Source organism: Sorex fumeus, unplaced genomic scaffold, assembly GCF_029834395.1.
Source record: "Sorex fumeus unplaced genomic scaffold, SorFum_2.1 ptg000155l, whole genome shotgun sequence".
In the NCBI taxonomy this organism is placed as follows: Eukaryota; Metazoa; Chordata; class Mammalia; order Eulipotyphla; family Soricidae; genus Sorex; species Sorex fumeus.
The window spans coordinates 1692449-1706228 of record NW_026606212.1 but is presented as its reverse complement, the minus strand read 5'-3'; the positions used below and the strand labels follow the sequence as shown (position 1 = coordinate 1706228).

Sequence of the window (13780 nt, the reverse complement as noted above, 5' to 3'; positions counted from 1 at the left end):
GAGTAGGTGGGGGGCTGGGTGGCCAGGGCTATGGGGGAAGACGGAGAGTGTTTATTGTGCAATAACTTATTCCATCCTCATTTTTAAAAATTATTATTAGTATTTTTTTTTTTGCTTTTTGGGTCACAACCGGTGATGCCCAGGGGTTCCTCTGGGCTATGCACTCAGGAATTTCTCCTGGTGGTGCTCAGAGGACCATAGGGATGCTAGGAATCGAACTTGGCCGGCCACTTGCAAGGTAAACGCCCTGCCCGCTATCATATCGCTCCAACCCTTCAATTTTTTTTATCTTATTAAGTGTTTTACAATATTTGATTACATTCAATATTCAGACTCCAATCCCACCACCATTACACCTTCTCACCACCATATTTCGCATAGTTCCATCCCAAACCCCAATCCCTGTCCCAAAGCAGAACTCAAATAATCTATTCTGTTGCATTATTTGATATGAAAAACTGCCAGGGCGCTGGAGCAATAGCACAGTGGGTAGCACGTTTGCCTGGCACACGGCAAACGTGGGTTCGATTCCCAACATCCCATATGGTCCCCCGAGCACCATTAGCCAGGGGTAATTCCTGAGTGCAGAGCCAGGAGTAATTCCTGTGCATGAACATGTATGACCCAAAAGCCAAAAAAAAAAAATAATAATCGCTAAAAATGCTATAAAAAAAGTATCCTTAGAGGAAAGAGTATGTATTCCACCCAGGGACCATTAAGCCCTTCTATAAGAGATCACTAACATCTTGTAAAAGGTTGAGCCTTGTGTGTTTTATATATATATATCTGTAAAAATATATATATATTTCCCTCTAAGATTGGTTGCCTGCTACTATGAACTCTGTCATATGTGGTACAGCAATTTTGGAGTATGAGCTCCTGCATTTTTTGCTTTTGGGGTCACATCCAGTGGTGCTCAGGGCTGACTCCTGGCTCTGTGCTCAGGGATCACCCCTGGCAGGCTTCCAGGATGGTCCAGGGATTGAAAGTGAGGCAGCCTTGTATGAGGGGAGTGTCCTGCGCTCTGGACTCTCCGTGTCCCCGCTCCAGGGCCCCTTTAGTTCCACAGCCTTTGTTTTGGGATCATACCTGGCACTGCACAGGGGTTACTCCTGGCTCTGCACTCAGGAATTACTCCTGGCGGTGCTCGGGGGACCATATGGAATGCTGGGAATCGAACCCGGGTCAGCTGAGTGCAAGGCAAACACCCTACCCGCTGTGCTACGCTCCAGACCCTATTCTCATTGGCAAAGTTCATTGGCTGAACTTCTTTGTCCTATATTTATTTGTTTTATTTTTTTTCTTTTCTTTATGGGTGGGGTCGGGTTTGGGCCACTCCCAGCTGTGTTCAGCCCGTCTGGCTCTGTGCTCCAGGATCACTCCTGGTGAAGCTGAGGAACTATATGAGGTGCCAAGGATTGAACGTGGGTTGTCCACATGCAAGGCAAGCGCCTTACCCACTGTTCTATTCCTCTGGCCCCTGTTTGGTGTCTTTTTGATTTTGTTTTTTGTTTTTTCTTTCTAGCCCCTGTTCAGTTTCTGTGGATACTGTCACAGTTGTAATTACTAAAGAATGTAAATATTTTGGAATGGGCACTCATTTCCTGTATATTCTTTGCAGACATCCGGGAACTGATCGAGGTGGATGATGTGATGGAGGATGGTTCCCTGCGCTTCGGTCCCAATGGAGGACTGGTGTTTTGCATGGAGTACTTCGCCAGTAACTTTGAGTGGCTGGAGAACTGCCTTGGCCATGTCGAGGATGACTGCATCCTTTTTGACTGTCCAGGTAGCTCAGTAATTAGATTGTCACCTTCCCTGGGTTGTGCAGGTCTGTCCTTGGTGGGAGAAAGTGAAATTAGCATCTCATTTACTTTTACCCCAGATTCTTGGACAGTGGACAGTCATCCCATGAGGGACTGTGGAATGTCTGTTTTCTTCTGCTTGTGGGCCACATGCAGAGGTGCTAGAGGCTGGGGCTCTTCCTAACTGTTATCAGGGGGTTGCTCCCAGCCCTGCTTGGGGAACCAAAGCATGCTGGGAACTGAGCCCAGGCTTTCTGCATGCAGAGCATATGCTCAGTCTCTTGTTTCTTGGGTCCCAGGTCATGCAGCTTTTTTTTTGTTTGTTTTACGGGTCACACCTGGTGATTCTCAGGAATTACTCCTGGCTTTGCACTCAGGAATCACTCCTGGCAGTGCTCAGGGGACCATATGGGATGCTGGGAATCGAACTCAGGTCGGCTGTGTGCAAGGCAAACGCCCTACCTGCTGTGCTATCACTCCAGCTTCGGTCATGCAGCTCTTGAAAGGTTTGCTTTAGAGCTAGAGAGACAGAAGGATGGGTAGGATGCTGCGGTAGACACAGGTTCAGTCCTTGGCACCATATATGGTTCACTGAATACTAGTGGGTATGGGCCAAAAACAAGATTTTTTTGTTTGTTTTTTAGGGCCATAGTACACCAGCTAAAGCCCTTGCCTTACTTTCTGCCAGCCCAAGTTTGGATCCCTGGTTCCAGATAGGATCCCCCAAGCACTGCCAGGATTTATTTTTAGTACAGAGTCAGGAATCCTCCCAGAATACCAGTGGGTGTGACCCAAACTTCCTCCCCTCACACTAAGAGAATAAAAATTTGTTTTAAAATCTGTCATTGTCAGGGCTGGATCAATGTGATAGCACAGCAGGTTGGGCGTTTGCCTTGCACATACCCGACCCAGGTTCGAATCCCAGCATCCCATGTGGTCCCCTGAGCACCGCTAGGAGTGGTTCCTGAGTGCAGAGCCAGGAGTAACCCCTGAGCATCTCTGGGTGTGACCCAAAATGCAAATAATAATAATAATAATAATAATAATAATAAATTAATAAATGAAATCTCTGTGACTGTTCTCCCGTTGTTCATTGATTTGCTTGAGCAGGCCCAGTAACTTTTCCATCGTGAGACTTGTTGATACAGTGTTTGTCATATCAAATATGTCACAGGTAGCTTGACAGGCTTTGCCATGTGGGCAATATACTCTCGGTAGCTTGCTGTGCTATCCGAGAGGGGCAGAGGAGTTGAACCCGGTTTGGCTGTGCCAGCTGCGAGCATGGCAAATGCCCTACCGCTGTGCTGTCACTGCAGCCTGTTTTAGAATTACTTTTAATAATTTTAGTGCAACCAGCAAACATGGCCGACTGGAGATTGATTCCTTTGCCCCTCTTGGAGAGCCCGGCAGGCTACCGAAGAGTATCTCGCCTGCAGAGCAGAGCCTGGCAAGCTCCCTGTGACATTTTCAATATGCCAAATACAGTAACAATTGTCACAATGGAGATGTTACTGGGCCTGCTCGAGCAAATCGATGAACAGGAGGACAGTGATAATGATGATGACTGTATATTTTCTTTGTATGCCCCCTTTACATACATGTACACCCAGAGTTGCTTAAAAATTTCTTGGGGGGGCCAGGGGAGCGGGTGTGATAGAACAATGGGTTGGGCGTTTGCCTTACATTCAGCTGACCCGGAACCCCAGCATATCATATGGTCCCCCGAGCACTGTCAGTAGTAATTTCTGAGTGCAGAGGCAGGAGTAACCCCTGCGCATCACCAGGTGTGACCCAAAATGAAAAAAAAATATTGGGGGAGCCAGAGAGATACTACAGTGGGTAGGGCATTTGCCTTGAACACAGCTAAGGTGATCACTGCTACCCTATATGGTTCCTGGAGCCTTCCAAGAGTCATCCCTGAGCACAGAATCAGGAATAAGCCCTGAGCACTATCACGTTGTCCCCCAAACAAAAAACAAACAAAAATTGAATATAGTGTAGGGGCTAGAGATATAGTGGGCTGGGGACATGCTTTACATGTAGTGGGCCTTGCATGTAGTAGGCTTTGCATGTAGGACTCTGAGTAGCTTCGAGCCCTCCCAGCAGTTTCGGGGAGACTCTCAAGCATCCCCACGTGCGGCTTAAAACAAGCAAAATTGAATATATTACTTCTGGGGATTGACTTCCTTTAAAAAATTTGGGGGGCACCGCGGGTGCCGTATCTGATGAAGCTCAGGGGTTACTCCTAGCTCCTGTGCTCAGGAAGTACTCCTGGCTGTGCTCAAGGGACCCTATGGGATCGAACCCAGGTTGGCTGTGTGCAAGGCAAGTTCCCACCCTCTATGCGATCTCTCAAGCCCCCTAAAACAGTTTCTGGGAAAAGTTTTTATCCCATAATTGAGGGTTGAATATATTTCATGCTTATAATAAGCTTGTGTTCTTGTAGGTCAGATTGAGTTGCACACACACCTGCCCGTGATGAAACAGCTGGTTCAGCAGCTGGAACAGTGGGAGTTCGAGCCTGTGGATTATTTCTTGTTGATTCTCAATTCATGGTGGAGTCGTTCAAGGTTTGAAACTATACCTGTCCTTGATTTTCAGTCTCCGGCACAAGCAGAGTACAAATACTTTTAGTCATAATCGTTTAATTGTTACCAGTTCATGAACTAAACCCGGAGTGACTTAGAACTTATTGTTGTTAAATTAATATGCCAAGAAGATGGCTCCAGTGGCAGAGCACAGAGCTGGCATGTTTGAGGCCCTGAGTTTGCCCCTTGTGCAGTTCTAGTGGTCCCCAACTCTCAGCTGTCGCCTTCAGGAGTTGTCCTAGGGCAGTGTCAGAAGTAAGTCCCAAGCACCACTGTGTGTGGCTCCAAAACTAGGGAAAAAAAGAAAGCTGGAGGCTGGAGAGTTAGTACAGTGGGTAGAGCTCTTGCCTTGCATGTGGCCCGCCTGGGTGTCATTCCTGCCGTACTGTCACTGGGCCCCCTTAGCCGCTCCAGGAGTGATCCTTGACCACAAAGCTCAGAGTACTACTGGGTATGCCCCAAAACTGAAAGGGAGGGCGTTTGGTTCCGTCTCCAGCACCCATATGGTTCCCAAAGCTGGTCAGGAGTAACTCCTTAGTGCAGAAGCCGAAGTGACCCACTAGTTATATCAGGGGATTTTGTGACCCAGAAACCCAAAAGGAAATACCCATCAGGGGAGGTGGAGGGGGAGCATGAGAGAAGATAATGTTAAAGGGTCAGAAATAGTACAGCGCTTCCCAAAAATGAATAAATAAGTAAATTTTAAGAATGGGGGCTGGAGTGATAGTACAGCGGGTAGGGCCTTGCACACAGCCAATCCGGGTTCGATTCCTAGCATCCCTGAGCACCACTAGGAGTAATTCCTGAGTACAGAGCCAGGAGTAACCCCTGTGCATTGCTAGGTATTACCACCCTCCCCCCCACAAAAAAAATAGTAAAGGGCTTAAGGAGCTCGCCTTGATGTGGCCCACATGCTTTTAATCCCTGTCACTACATGTTTCCTCAGTGCTGAACGCAACGCCACCTACCTCCTGAACACTCTAAAATATTGTTGAGTGGAGAAGTGTGGTCACTGTAGATCGCGTTTCTCCTTCCCACCTCACCTTTAGAATCCTAAGGTCAGCTATTGGCCCAGGAGTCTACTGTTAGGCCCAGCCTGGCAGTGCTCAGGTCTCACTACTGGCGCTGTGCTGAGGAATCACTTAGGTAGTGCTCTGGGAACCCTGTGGAGTGCTGGGCTAGAACCTGGGCTGACCAGGCGCAAGGCAAGCGCCTTAAAGCCTAGACTCTTGCTTGGGCCCCAATCTTAGCGTTTCTCCGATTTAGGTGGGTTTTGTTCCAGTGGGGATCAGAAACCTTTTATGTGGACACTGTTGGGGACAACTGATTCATCGTCCCTTTCCTGCTTCCTCTTTCAGCTTATTTCTGGCATCTTGGCAGCCTTGAGTGCTATGGTATCTCTAGAAATCCCGCAAGTTAACATCATGACAAAAATGGACCTGCTGAGTAAAAGAGCTAAAAAGGAAATTGAGAAGTAAGTTCACTATAATTAAGGTCTCCTTTGCAGTGCTGAACCTTTTTCGTTTCACTTCGATTGTCAGTCTACAAATTTAGTGTTTCGAATTCTTTGCTTCTCCAGTCTATTATTTTTGAAGGTTTCTCGATCCAGGCATGTATCCTTTATTAGATGATTCTACAAGCAACTTCAGAAGCAAAAAATTCAAAAAATTGACTAATGCCATATGTGGGCTGGTAAGACTTCGTATTTTTCTAATTTTTGGTGGTTGGGGGGTGGGCCTCCTGTGCTGGGGGGCCAAGGGGCCACTCTGATTATTGGCCAACCGGGCTAGTAGTGGTCAGTGCTGGGGCCCAGAGGGCCATACCAGCAGTATTGGTTGCTTCCTGGCTGTACCCAACAATGCTCAGGATGCCATCTGGTGCCAAGAATGAAGCCCTGTGCTAATCCCTGGTCTGATGAGTTTTGCAAGTGTTTGGGGTTGTTGTGGGTTGTTTTTAAGGTTTGAGGGCCACACCCGGTGGTGCTCAGGGGCTGTTTCTCCCCTGTGCCTGGTGGACCATATGTGGTGCTGGGTGTTCAAACTGAGGTGTGTGGGTTGGGCCAGTTGTAACCCCTGTCGTAGCTCTTCATCACCTCCCCCCACAACCCCTAGACCCATATTTTTCTTAATGGTCTTGTCACATGCTTACACACCCCCAGGCAGTGGCCACCTTATGGACGGCACAGACAGGCGCATTTCTTTTTATAGGGGAGCAGCATGTTGGGAGCAGTGGGCTGTCTGCTTCGAAGTTAGTATAGAAGTAGGGAGATAGCTCAGTGGGCAGCACCACTGGCTTTGCACACAAGGGGCCGAGGGTTAATCTCTGGCACCATATGGTCGCCACCAGCGTTGTCTGGATGTGGCCTCCCCTCACCTCTGAAAAAAGTTGTCATTGGTTGTAGCAGAGAGGGCAGGAGGTCACACTGAGCAGTGGTCAGAGTTTATTCTTGGCTCTGCCTCCAGAAATCATTCCTGGTGGGCTCAGGGAGCATACGGGATGCGGGGGATCGAACCCGGGTGCATCCTTTGCCTATGTGCAAGGCAAGCGCCCACCTCAGTGTACGAGCTCTCCCGTCCCACAGCAGAGAAATTCTGCAATGTCTTTTTTTCCTGGCCACTTGGCACATGAGAATTGCCTGTACCCTTTTGAAATTTTCAGTGGTTGTTGAATGCAGATAAATTACTTTAAAAGAATTCTCAATTTCTGGTTGGGTCTGGAGCGATAGCACAGCAGGTAGGACGTATGCGTGCATGCGTCCGACCCGGGTTTGATTCCTACCATCCATAGGTCCCCTGAGCATCACCAGGAGTTATTCCTGAGTACAGGAACCAGGAGTAACCCCTGTGCATCACCAGGTGTAAAGTAAAGTAAAGTAAAGTAAATTAAAGTAAAGGCCCTCCCGTTGATCTTCAATTTGCTCGAGCGGGCCCAGTAACGTCTCCATAGGAGACTTTGTTGTTACTGTGTCTGGCATATCGAATACGTCACGGGGAGCTTGCCAGGCTCTGCCGTGCGGGCGAGATACTCTCGGTAGCTTGCCGGGCTCTCCAAGAGAGGCGGAGGAATCGAACTCTGGTCGGCCATGTTGGCTGCGTGCAAGGCAAACGCCCTACCGCTGTGCTATCGCTCCAAAAAGTCTTTAGTTAAGTAATGTTGTAATGTTACTAGTGTTCCAATAGGTTAGTGGTCATAAAAAAATTAATGCTGATTTGCTATTGTTCTGTCTGCTCCTCCCTGCACAGGCATAGATGGTATTAATTAGACTACCAATGTTCACACTCAAGCATCAGTTGAATGACCTTTCTGAAATCTCTAATTTGTACAATGATTACTAGAGCATGGTCCGACTTTTGCCTTACGATCAGTCCGAAGAAGAAAGCATGAACATTGTATTACAGCATATTGATTTTACCATTCAGTACGGAGAAGACGTGGAATTCAAGGAACCCAAGGTAATTTCTGATGATTTAGATTTGCCAGGGCCAGAGACCGGCGCAGAGGGAAAGACCATTCTCTGCCTCCCCTCGGCTGACGCTGGGTCAGTTCCCCATTTCATGTCTGGTCCCTGAGCACAGAGCCAGGATTGCCCTGAACACCTCTGCCCTCCTGTTTGATCTAAGCAGCTCCTTAAGTTAAAGTCTTGGGGGCAGCAAGAACCTGGCCCGTTCTGGCTGATCTCTGGGTGTGGCTCAAGAACTCAAAACCAAAACCAGAAAAAAATGAGTAACCAAAATATAAATAAATAAACATAAATAAAAAGTCCTGGGAGCTTGGTGTGATAATCTATGTATCCTGGCAGTTGTTCAGGTTACACAGCAGTTGGTGGGTGTAACTGTCTAGCTACTGGAAGGTCCAGTTCCAAACCGTGTAGGCTTGGAGATCTCAGCCCCGGGTACCCCACACCTGGGTTCCTCTGCCAGTTCCTTTATGCGTGAAGCCCATCGAAGCGTGTGGAGACTGGTCTCAGCATGACTTTGGCCTTACGCCAGACGTCTTCTGCTGTTGGCCCTGGTGAGGACAGTCAGGCACGAGGTAGGAGTCTCCGCCTTGTTCTCTCCCGGGAGCTTGGTGTGATAATCAAGTGATTATCAGTGATTCATTAAAAAGTAAAAAATTTAAAGAAACAAATTAAAAATGGAAAAATTCCAAAACTTAAAAATTTTAAAAATAAAATTAAATTTAAGAAAAGAAAATGGGATTTGGTGGGGAGCCGTGCGGCTGGGTTTCTGGAGGAAGAGCAGAGACTGTTAATTGTGCAATAACTTATTCCCTACCACCCTCATTTTTAAAAACTATTATTATTATTATTATTATTTTTCCTTTTGGGCCACACCCGGTGATGTGCAGGGGTTCCTCCTGGCTCTGCACTCATGAATTCCTCCTGGTGGTGCTCAGAGGACCATAGGGGATGCTGGGAATCAAACCTCGCCGGCCACTTGCAAGGTAAATGCCCTGCCTACTGTCATATCGCTCCAACTCCCCAATTTTTTTATTTTATAAAGTGTTTTACAATATTTGATTATATTCAATATTCAGACTCCAATCCCACCACCATTACACCTTCTCACCACCATATTTCGGGTAGCTCTATCCCGAACCCCAATCCCTGTCCCAAAGCAGAACTGAAATAATCTATTCTCTTGTATTGTTTGATATGGAAAACTGCCAGGGCGCTGGAGTGATAGCACAGTGGGTGGGACGTTTGCCTTGCATGCGGTGAAACTGGGTTCGATTCCAAGCATCCCATATGGTCCCCTGAGCACCATTAGCCAGGGATAATTCCTGAGTGCAGAGCCAGGAGAAATTCCTGTGTATAGACAGGTATGACCCCTCCGAAAAATATCGCTGAAAATCCTATAAAAAAAGTATCCTTAGAGGAAGGAGTGTGTATTCTACCCAGGGGCCGTTAAGTCCTTCTATAAGAGATCACTAACATGTTGTAAAAGGTTGAGCCTTGTGTGTTGATATATATATAGCACAGCGGTAGGGCGTTTGCCTTGCACACAGCCAACATGGCCAACCCGAGTTCGATTCCTCCACCCCTCTCAGAGAGCCCGGCAAGCTACCGAGAGTATTTCGCCCGCACTGCAGAGCCTGGCAAGTTACCCATGACGTATTTGATATGCCAAACAAAGTAACAACAAAGTCTACAATGGAGACGTTACTGGACCCGCTCGAGCAAATTGAAGAACAATGGGAGGACAGTGATACAGTGAACCAAAACCCTGGTTGGAGATTACGTGGCTTTTGTGCTCCAGAACCTGATGGTGCTTTGGGCCCCCGGTTCAGGAAAGGTAAGTGCCCCACCCCCTGTGCTGTCTCGTTCGCCCCAATTTTGTTAGTGAATATCTATTAGCACTACTACTGGGTATTATAGAGCATTGCCTGAACAGTAGGTCAATACATACTGGGTCTGCGGAGAAATCAATGAATTTTCTAATTTGTGTTTTATGAAGATGAGTTGTCTTCTATGTTGGATGAATATTTTCAAGAATGCCAGAACAAATGAAGAGTATGTTATGATGCAACTGGATGCGGGGCTGGAGTGATAGCACAGTAGGTAGGGCATTTCCCTTGCACGCGACAGACCTGGTTTCGAATCCCAACATCCCATATGGGCCACCAAGCGCCGCCAGGAGTAATTCCTGAGTGAAGAGCCAGGAGTAACACCTGTGCTCTCCGGGTGTGACCCAAAAACCGAAAAAAGAAAAAGAAAAAAATGCAACTGGATGCTTGTGAAGAGTAGCAATCACAATTTATTTAAATGAAAATATAACAGAGAAAGTAAAAACAAAGAATACAAATCATAAAATATACCGAGGCAAGATACTCATTGGTGGGAGGGTCTCCAGAGAGAGACACTGATGTGAGACCCTGGGCTTCTTCCAGTTGTAACCATGCTAGGTCTTCTGGGAACTGGTCCAATGTTGCCACAGCGGGTGGCCGTGCAGCTGGTACTGGAGAGATCAGAGACGGCGCTGTCCGTCGACACGGAGCCAAGTATGCTTTCACAGCAGGAGCTAAGGAATCAATAAGAGATAAGGTCACCCAGATGGCTCCTTCCATGGATTCTCCAAAGCTGACCCCAACAGGGAGCCCAGCAGGAAAGGGAGACCATGGGCCCACCTCACGGGGGTTTCCTGTGGAGGCCTCCCCAGAATGGGCTCTCCGGCCTGTGACTCTCCTTTCCCACACCAGCGCCCAGGACACCTCTAGGTGGGCCTTTTCGCATTCCCCATTTACTTGTGCATATATACACACCCCTTGGTTCTTACCCGTTTTCTTCTGGTGCTCTGAGTCTCGTTCTCTGCCATATGTGTAAGGCCAAGGCACTGAACGCGGTGCTCTTTGGGGAGTTGACAATCCTTGGCCAATCTCAACTTTCTGCTTAGATGGTGTCTGGCTCTGCTTGTTGCTGGCTGATTCCAGACTTTCTTCAGAGGAACTGGACCCAGAGGATATGTAGAAGATCTTCTTTCTCTCCTGTGGGCTGCTCTGCGGAGGGAGCGTCTCTCTCTCCTGTGGGCTGCTCTGCGGAGGGAGAACCACAAAGGCTCAGCTCCAGAAGCGCTGCTGCCCCCTCCCTTCTGAGTTCCTCCCTGCTGGTGGACCTGCATCTACACAGGCCTCCCATAGGAATGGGATTGAAACAATCAAGTTTAGAAAAGTCTTGGCCCAAGAGCACCTCCTAGTGCCAACTCAGTGAGCAGTGACCTGGCCTTGGGGGCTAGATTTGATGACTAACCTGGTAGGAGAGGCTGCCCTCAAGATGATCTCACAACACACACACAGACACACGTACATACACAAATACACATACACACACGATCTCCAGTACACACTCAAATTTACCCTCTCCGATACACGTTCACACACGGGTGTGCACACTCTTCCACACACAGCTTCTGCGCCATCACTCTCAGGGAGGTGATGAAGACTGATCACGGTCAGCAGTGCTCGGGGTGCCCGGGCCAGTTCCTGCTGACCTGAACTAGCGGCTGTCCTCGTGAAGAAATCCGGGGAGTTCTCCAATGAGTCCTCACCCAGTTTCTGATTCTTTTCAGTGTCCTACACTTGGGGGTTTTACAACCACGATTTCTTGGTAAGCAGCAAAACATGTTTGCTGTCTATGCGTTTCCGCAGTGAACCAAGTAATGAGTATGGGGGCAGTTGGGGAGGCTGCAGAATGTCTGATTGCATCACAAAGAGAGGTCGGTGATGTCATCGAGTGCATCACAGCGAGGACAGGTCAGCTGTGGTCCTGCAGCAGGGCTTGCTCTGTGTGCAGCCCCCTCTGGGCTGCTGCTGCTCTCCCTCTTCCCACAAGTCCTGTCCATGTGGTGAACTCAAGACCCTGGGGAGAGCAGGGAGAAGCCACTTGAAAGAATGTGCTGCTAAAATGTTATTTTCCTTTTTTTTTAAATGTAGGTGTACTGCTATTTATTCGGCCACTGATTAGGTGATTGAATTGGGCATGAACTCCACCTTACTCTCTTTTTTTTCATTTTTTATCATTGTCTTTATTGAATCACCATGAGAGCAGTTACAAAGCTTTCGGGTCTAAGTCTCAGTCATGCAATGAAACACCCGTACCTTCACTAGTGCCCACTCTCCACTACCAAAATCCCCAATATACCCCATTCCCACACCCTCCCTATACCTGTGGGGCAGATGATTTACACATTACTCTCTCTCTACTTTGATCACATTACTCTCTCTCTCTACTTTGATCACTTTGACCCAGCAATACCACTCCTGGGAATATATCCCAGAGAGGCAAAAATGTATAGTCGAAGTGACATCCGCACTTGTTTGTTCATTGCAGCACTCTTTACAATAGCCAGAAACTGGAAGAAAGCTGAATGCCCAAGAACAGATGACTGGTTAAAGAAACTTTGGTACATCTACACAATGGAGTACTATGTAGCTCTTAGAAAAGATGAAATCATGAAATTTACATACAAGTGGTACAATATGGAAAGTATCATGCTAAGCGAAATGAGTCAGAAAGAGAGGGATAGACATAGAAAGATTGCATTCATCTGGGGGATATAAAGTAACAAAGTATGAGATTAATACCCAAGAATAGCTGAGATCAGCACCAGGAGGATTACTCCTTAACTTAGAGGCCAGCCGGGTATTCTAGAGGAAAGGGCAGTTCAGATAGAGAAGGCAGCACCAAATAAAGGGTGTTTGGAGGATCCTCCCAGGAGGGGAGATGCATGTCGAAAGTAGACTATGGACTGAACATGTTTGCCACTCAATGCCTCTTTTGCAGACCACAACACCCAAAAGGAGTGAGAGAACACAGGGGATTGCCCTGCCACAGAGACAGGGGGGGATGGGGGGATGGGGGTGGGGGGGATATTATCCATGGTGGTGGAAAATGGGCACTGGTGGAGGGATGGGTATCTGATCATTGTATAATCGAAACCCAAGCACAAAAAATTGTAAATCTGCAACTGTATCTCATGGTGTTTCACTAATAAAAAAAAAAGTAAGTAAAAAATTAAAAAAAAATTTAAATGGAAAAATTTAAAAAATTAAATATTTTAAAAATGAAATTAAATTTAAGAAAAAAAAAGAAAATGGGAGTTGGTGGGGGCTGGGCAGCCAGGGCTCTGGGGGAAGAGGAGAGAGGGTTTATGGCGCAATAACTTATTCGTTAACACCCTCATTTTTTAAAATTATTATTAGTATTATTATTATTTCTTTTTGCTTTTTGGGTCACACCCGGTGATGCCCAGGGGTTCCTCCTGGCTCAGCACTCAGGAATTACTCCTGGTGGTGTTCAGAGGACCATTGGGGATGCTGTAAATCGAACCTTGCCGGCCACTTGCAAGGCAAATGCCCTGCCCACTGTCATATCGCTCCAACCCCCCAATTTTTTAATTTTATAAAGTTTTTTACAATATTTGATTACATTCAATACTCAGACTCCAATCCCACCACCATTACACCTTCTCACCACCATATTTCGGATAGTTCCATCCCGAACCTTAAACCCTGTCCCAAAGCAGAACTCAAAGAATCTATTCTCTTGTATTGCTTGATATGAAAAACTGCCAGGGCGCTGGAGTGATAGCACAGTGGGTAGGACGTTTGCCTTGCACGCGGCGAAACTGGGTTCGATTCCAAGCATCCCATATGGTCCCCTGAGCACCATTAGCCAGGGATAATTCCTAAGTGCAGAGCCAGGGGAAATTCCTGTGCATCGGCAGGTGTTACCCGAAAACAAACAAACAAAAAAAATCTCTGAAAATCCTATAAAAAAAGTATCCTTAGAGGAAAGAGTGTGTATTCTACCCAGGGGCCATTTAGCCCTTCTCTAAGAGATCACTAACATGTTGTAAAAGGTTGAAACTTGTGTTTATATATATACATATA

The 13780-nt window shown here is 47.1% G+C and overlaps 1 protein-coding gene across 1 annotated transcript in view; it reads left to right on the top strand.

Annotated features, from left to right (window-relative positions):
• The window catches only part of LOC130016478 (GPN-loop GTPase 3-like), a 41449-nt gene that overhangs the window by 12766 nt on the left and 14903 nt on the right, over positions 1-13780 (top strand). Inside the window, 2 exon segments of the mRNA XM_056107188.1 lie at positions 1622-1789; positions 11458-11495. Coding sequence (XP_055963163.1) covers positions 1622-1789; positions 11458-11495 — 206 coding nt within the window.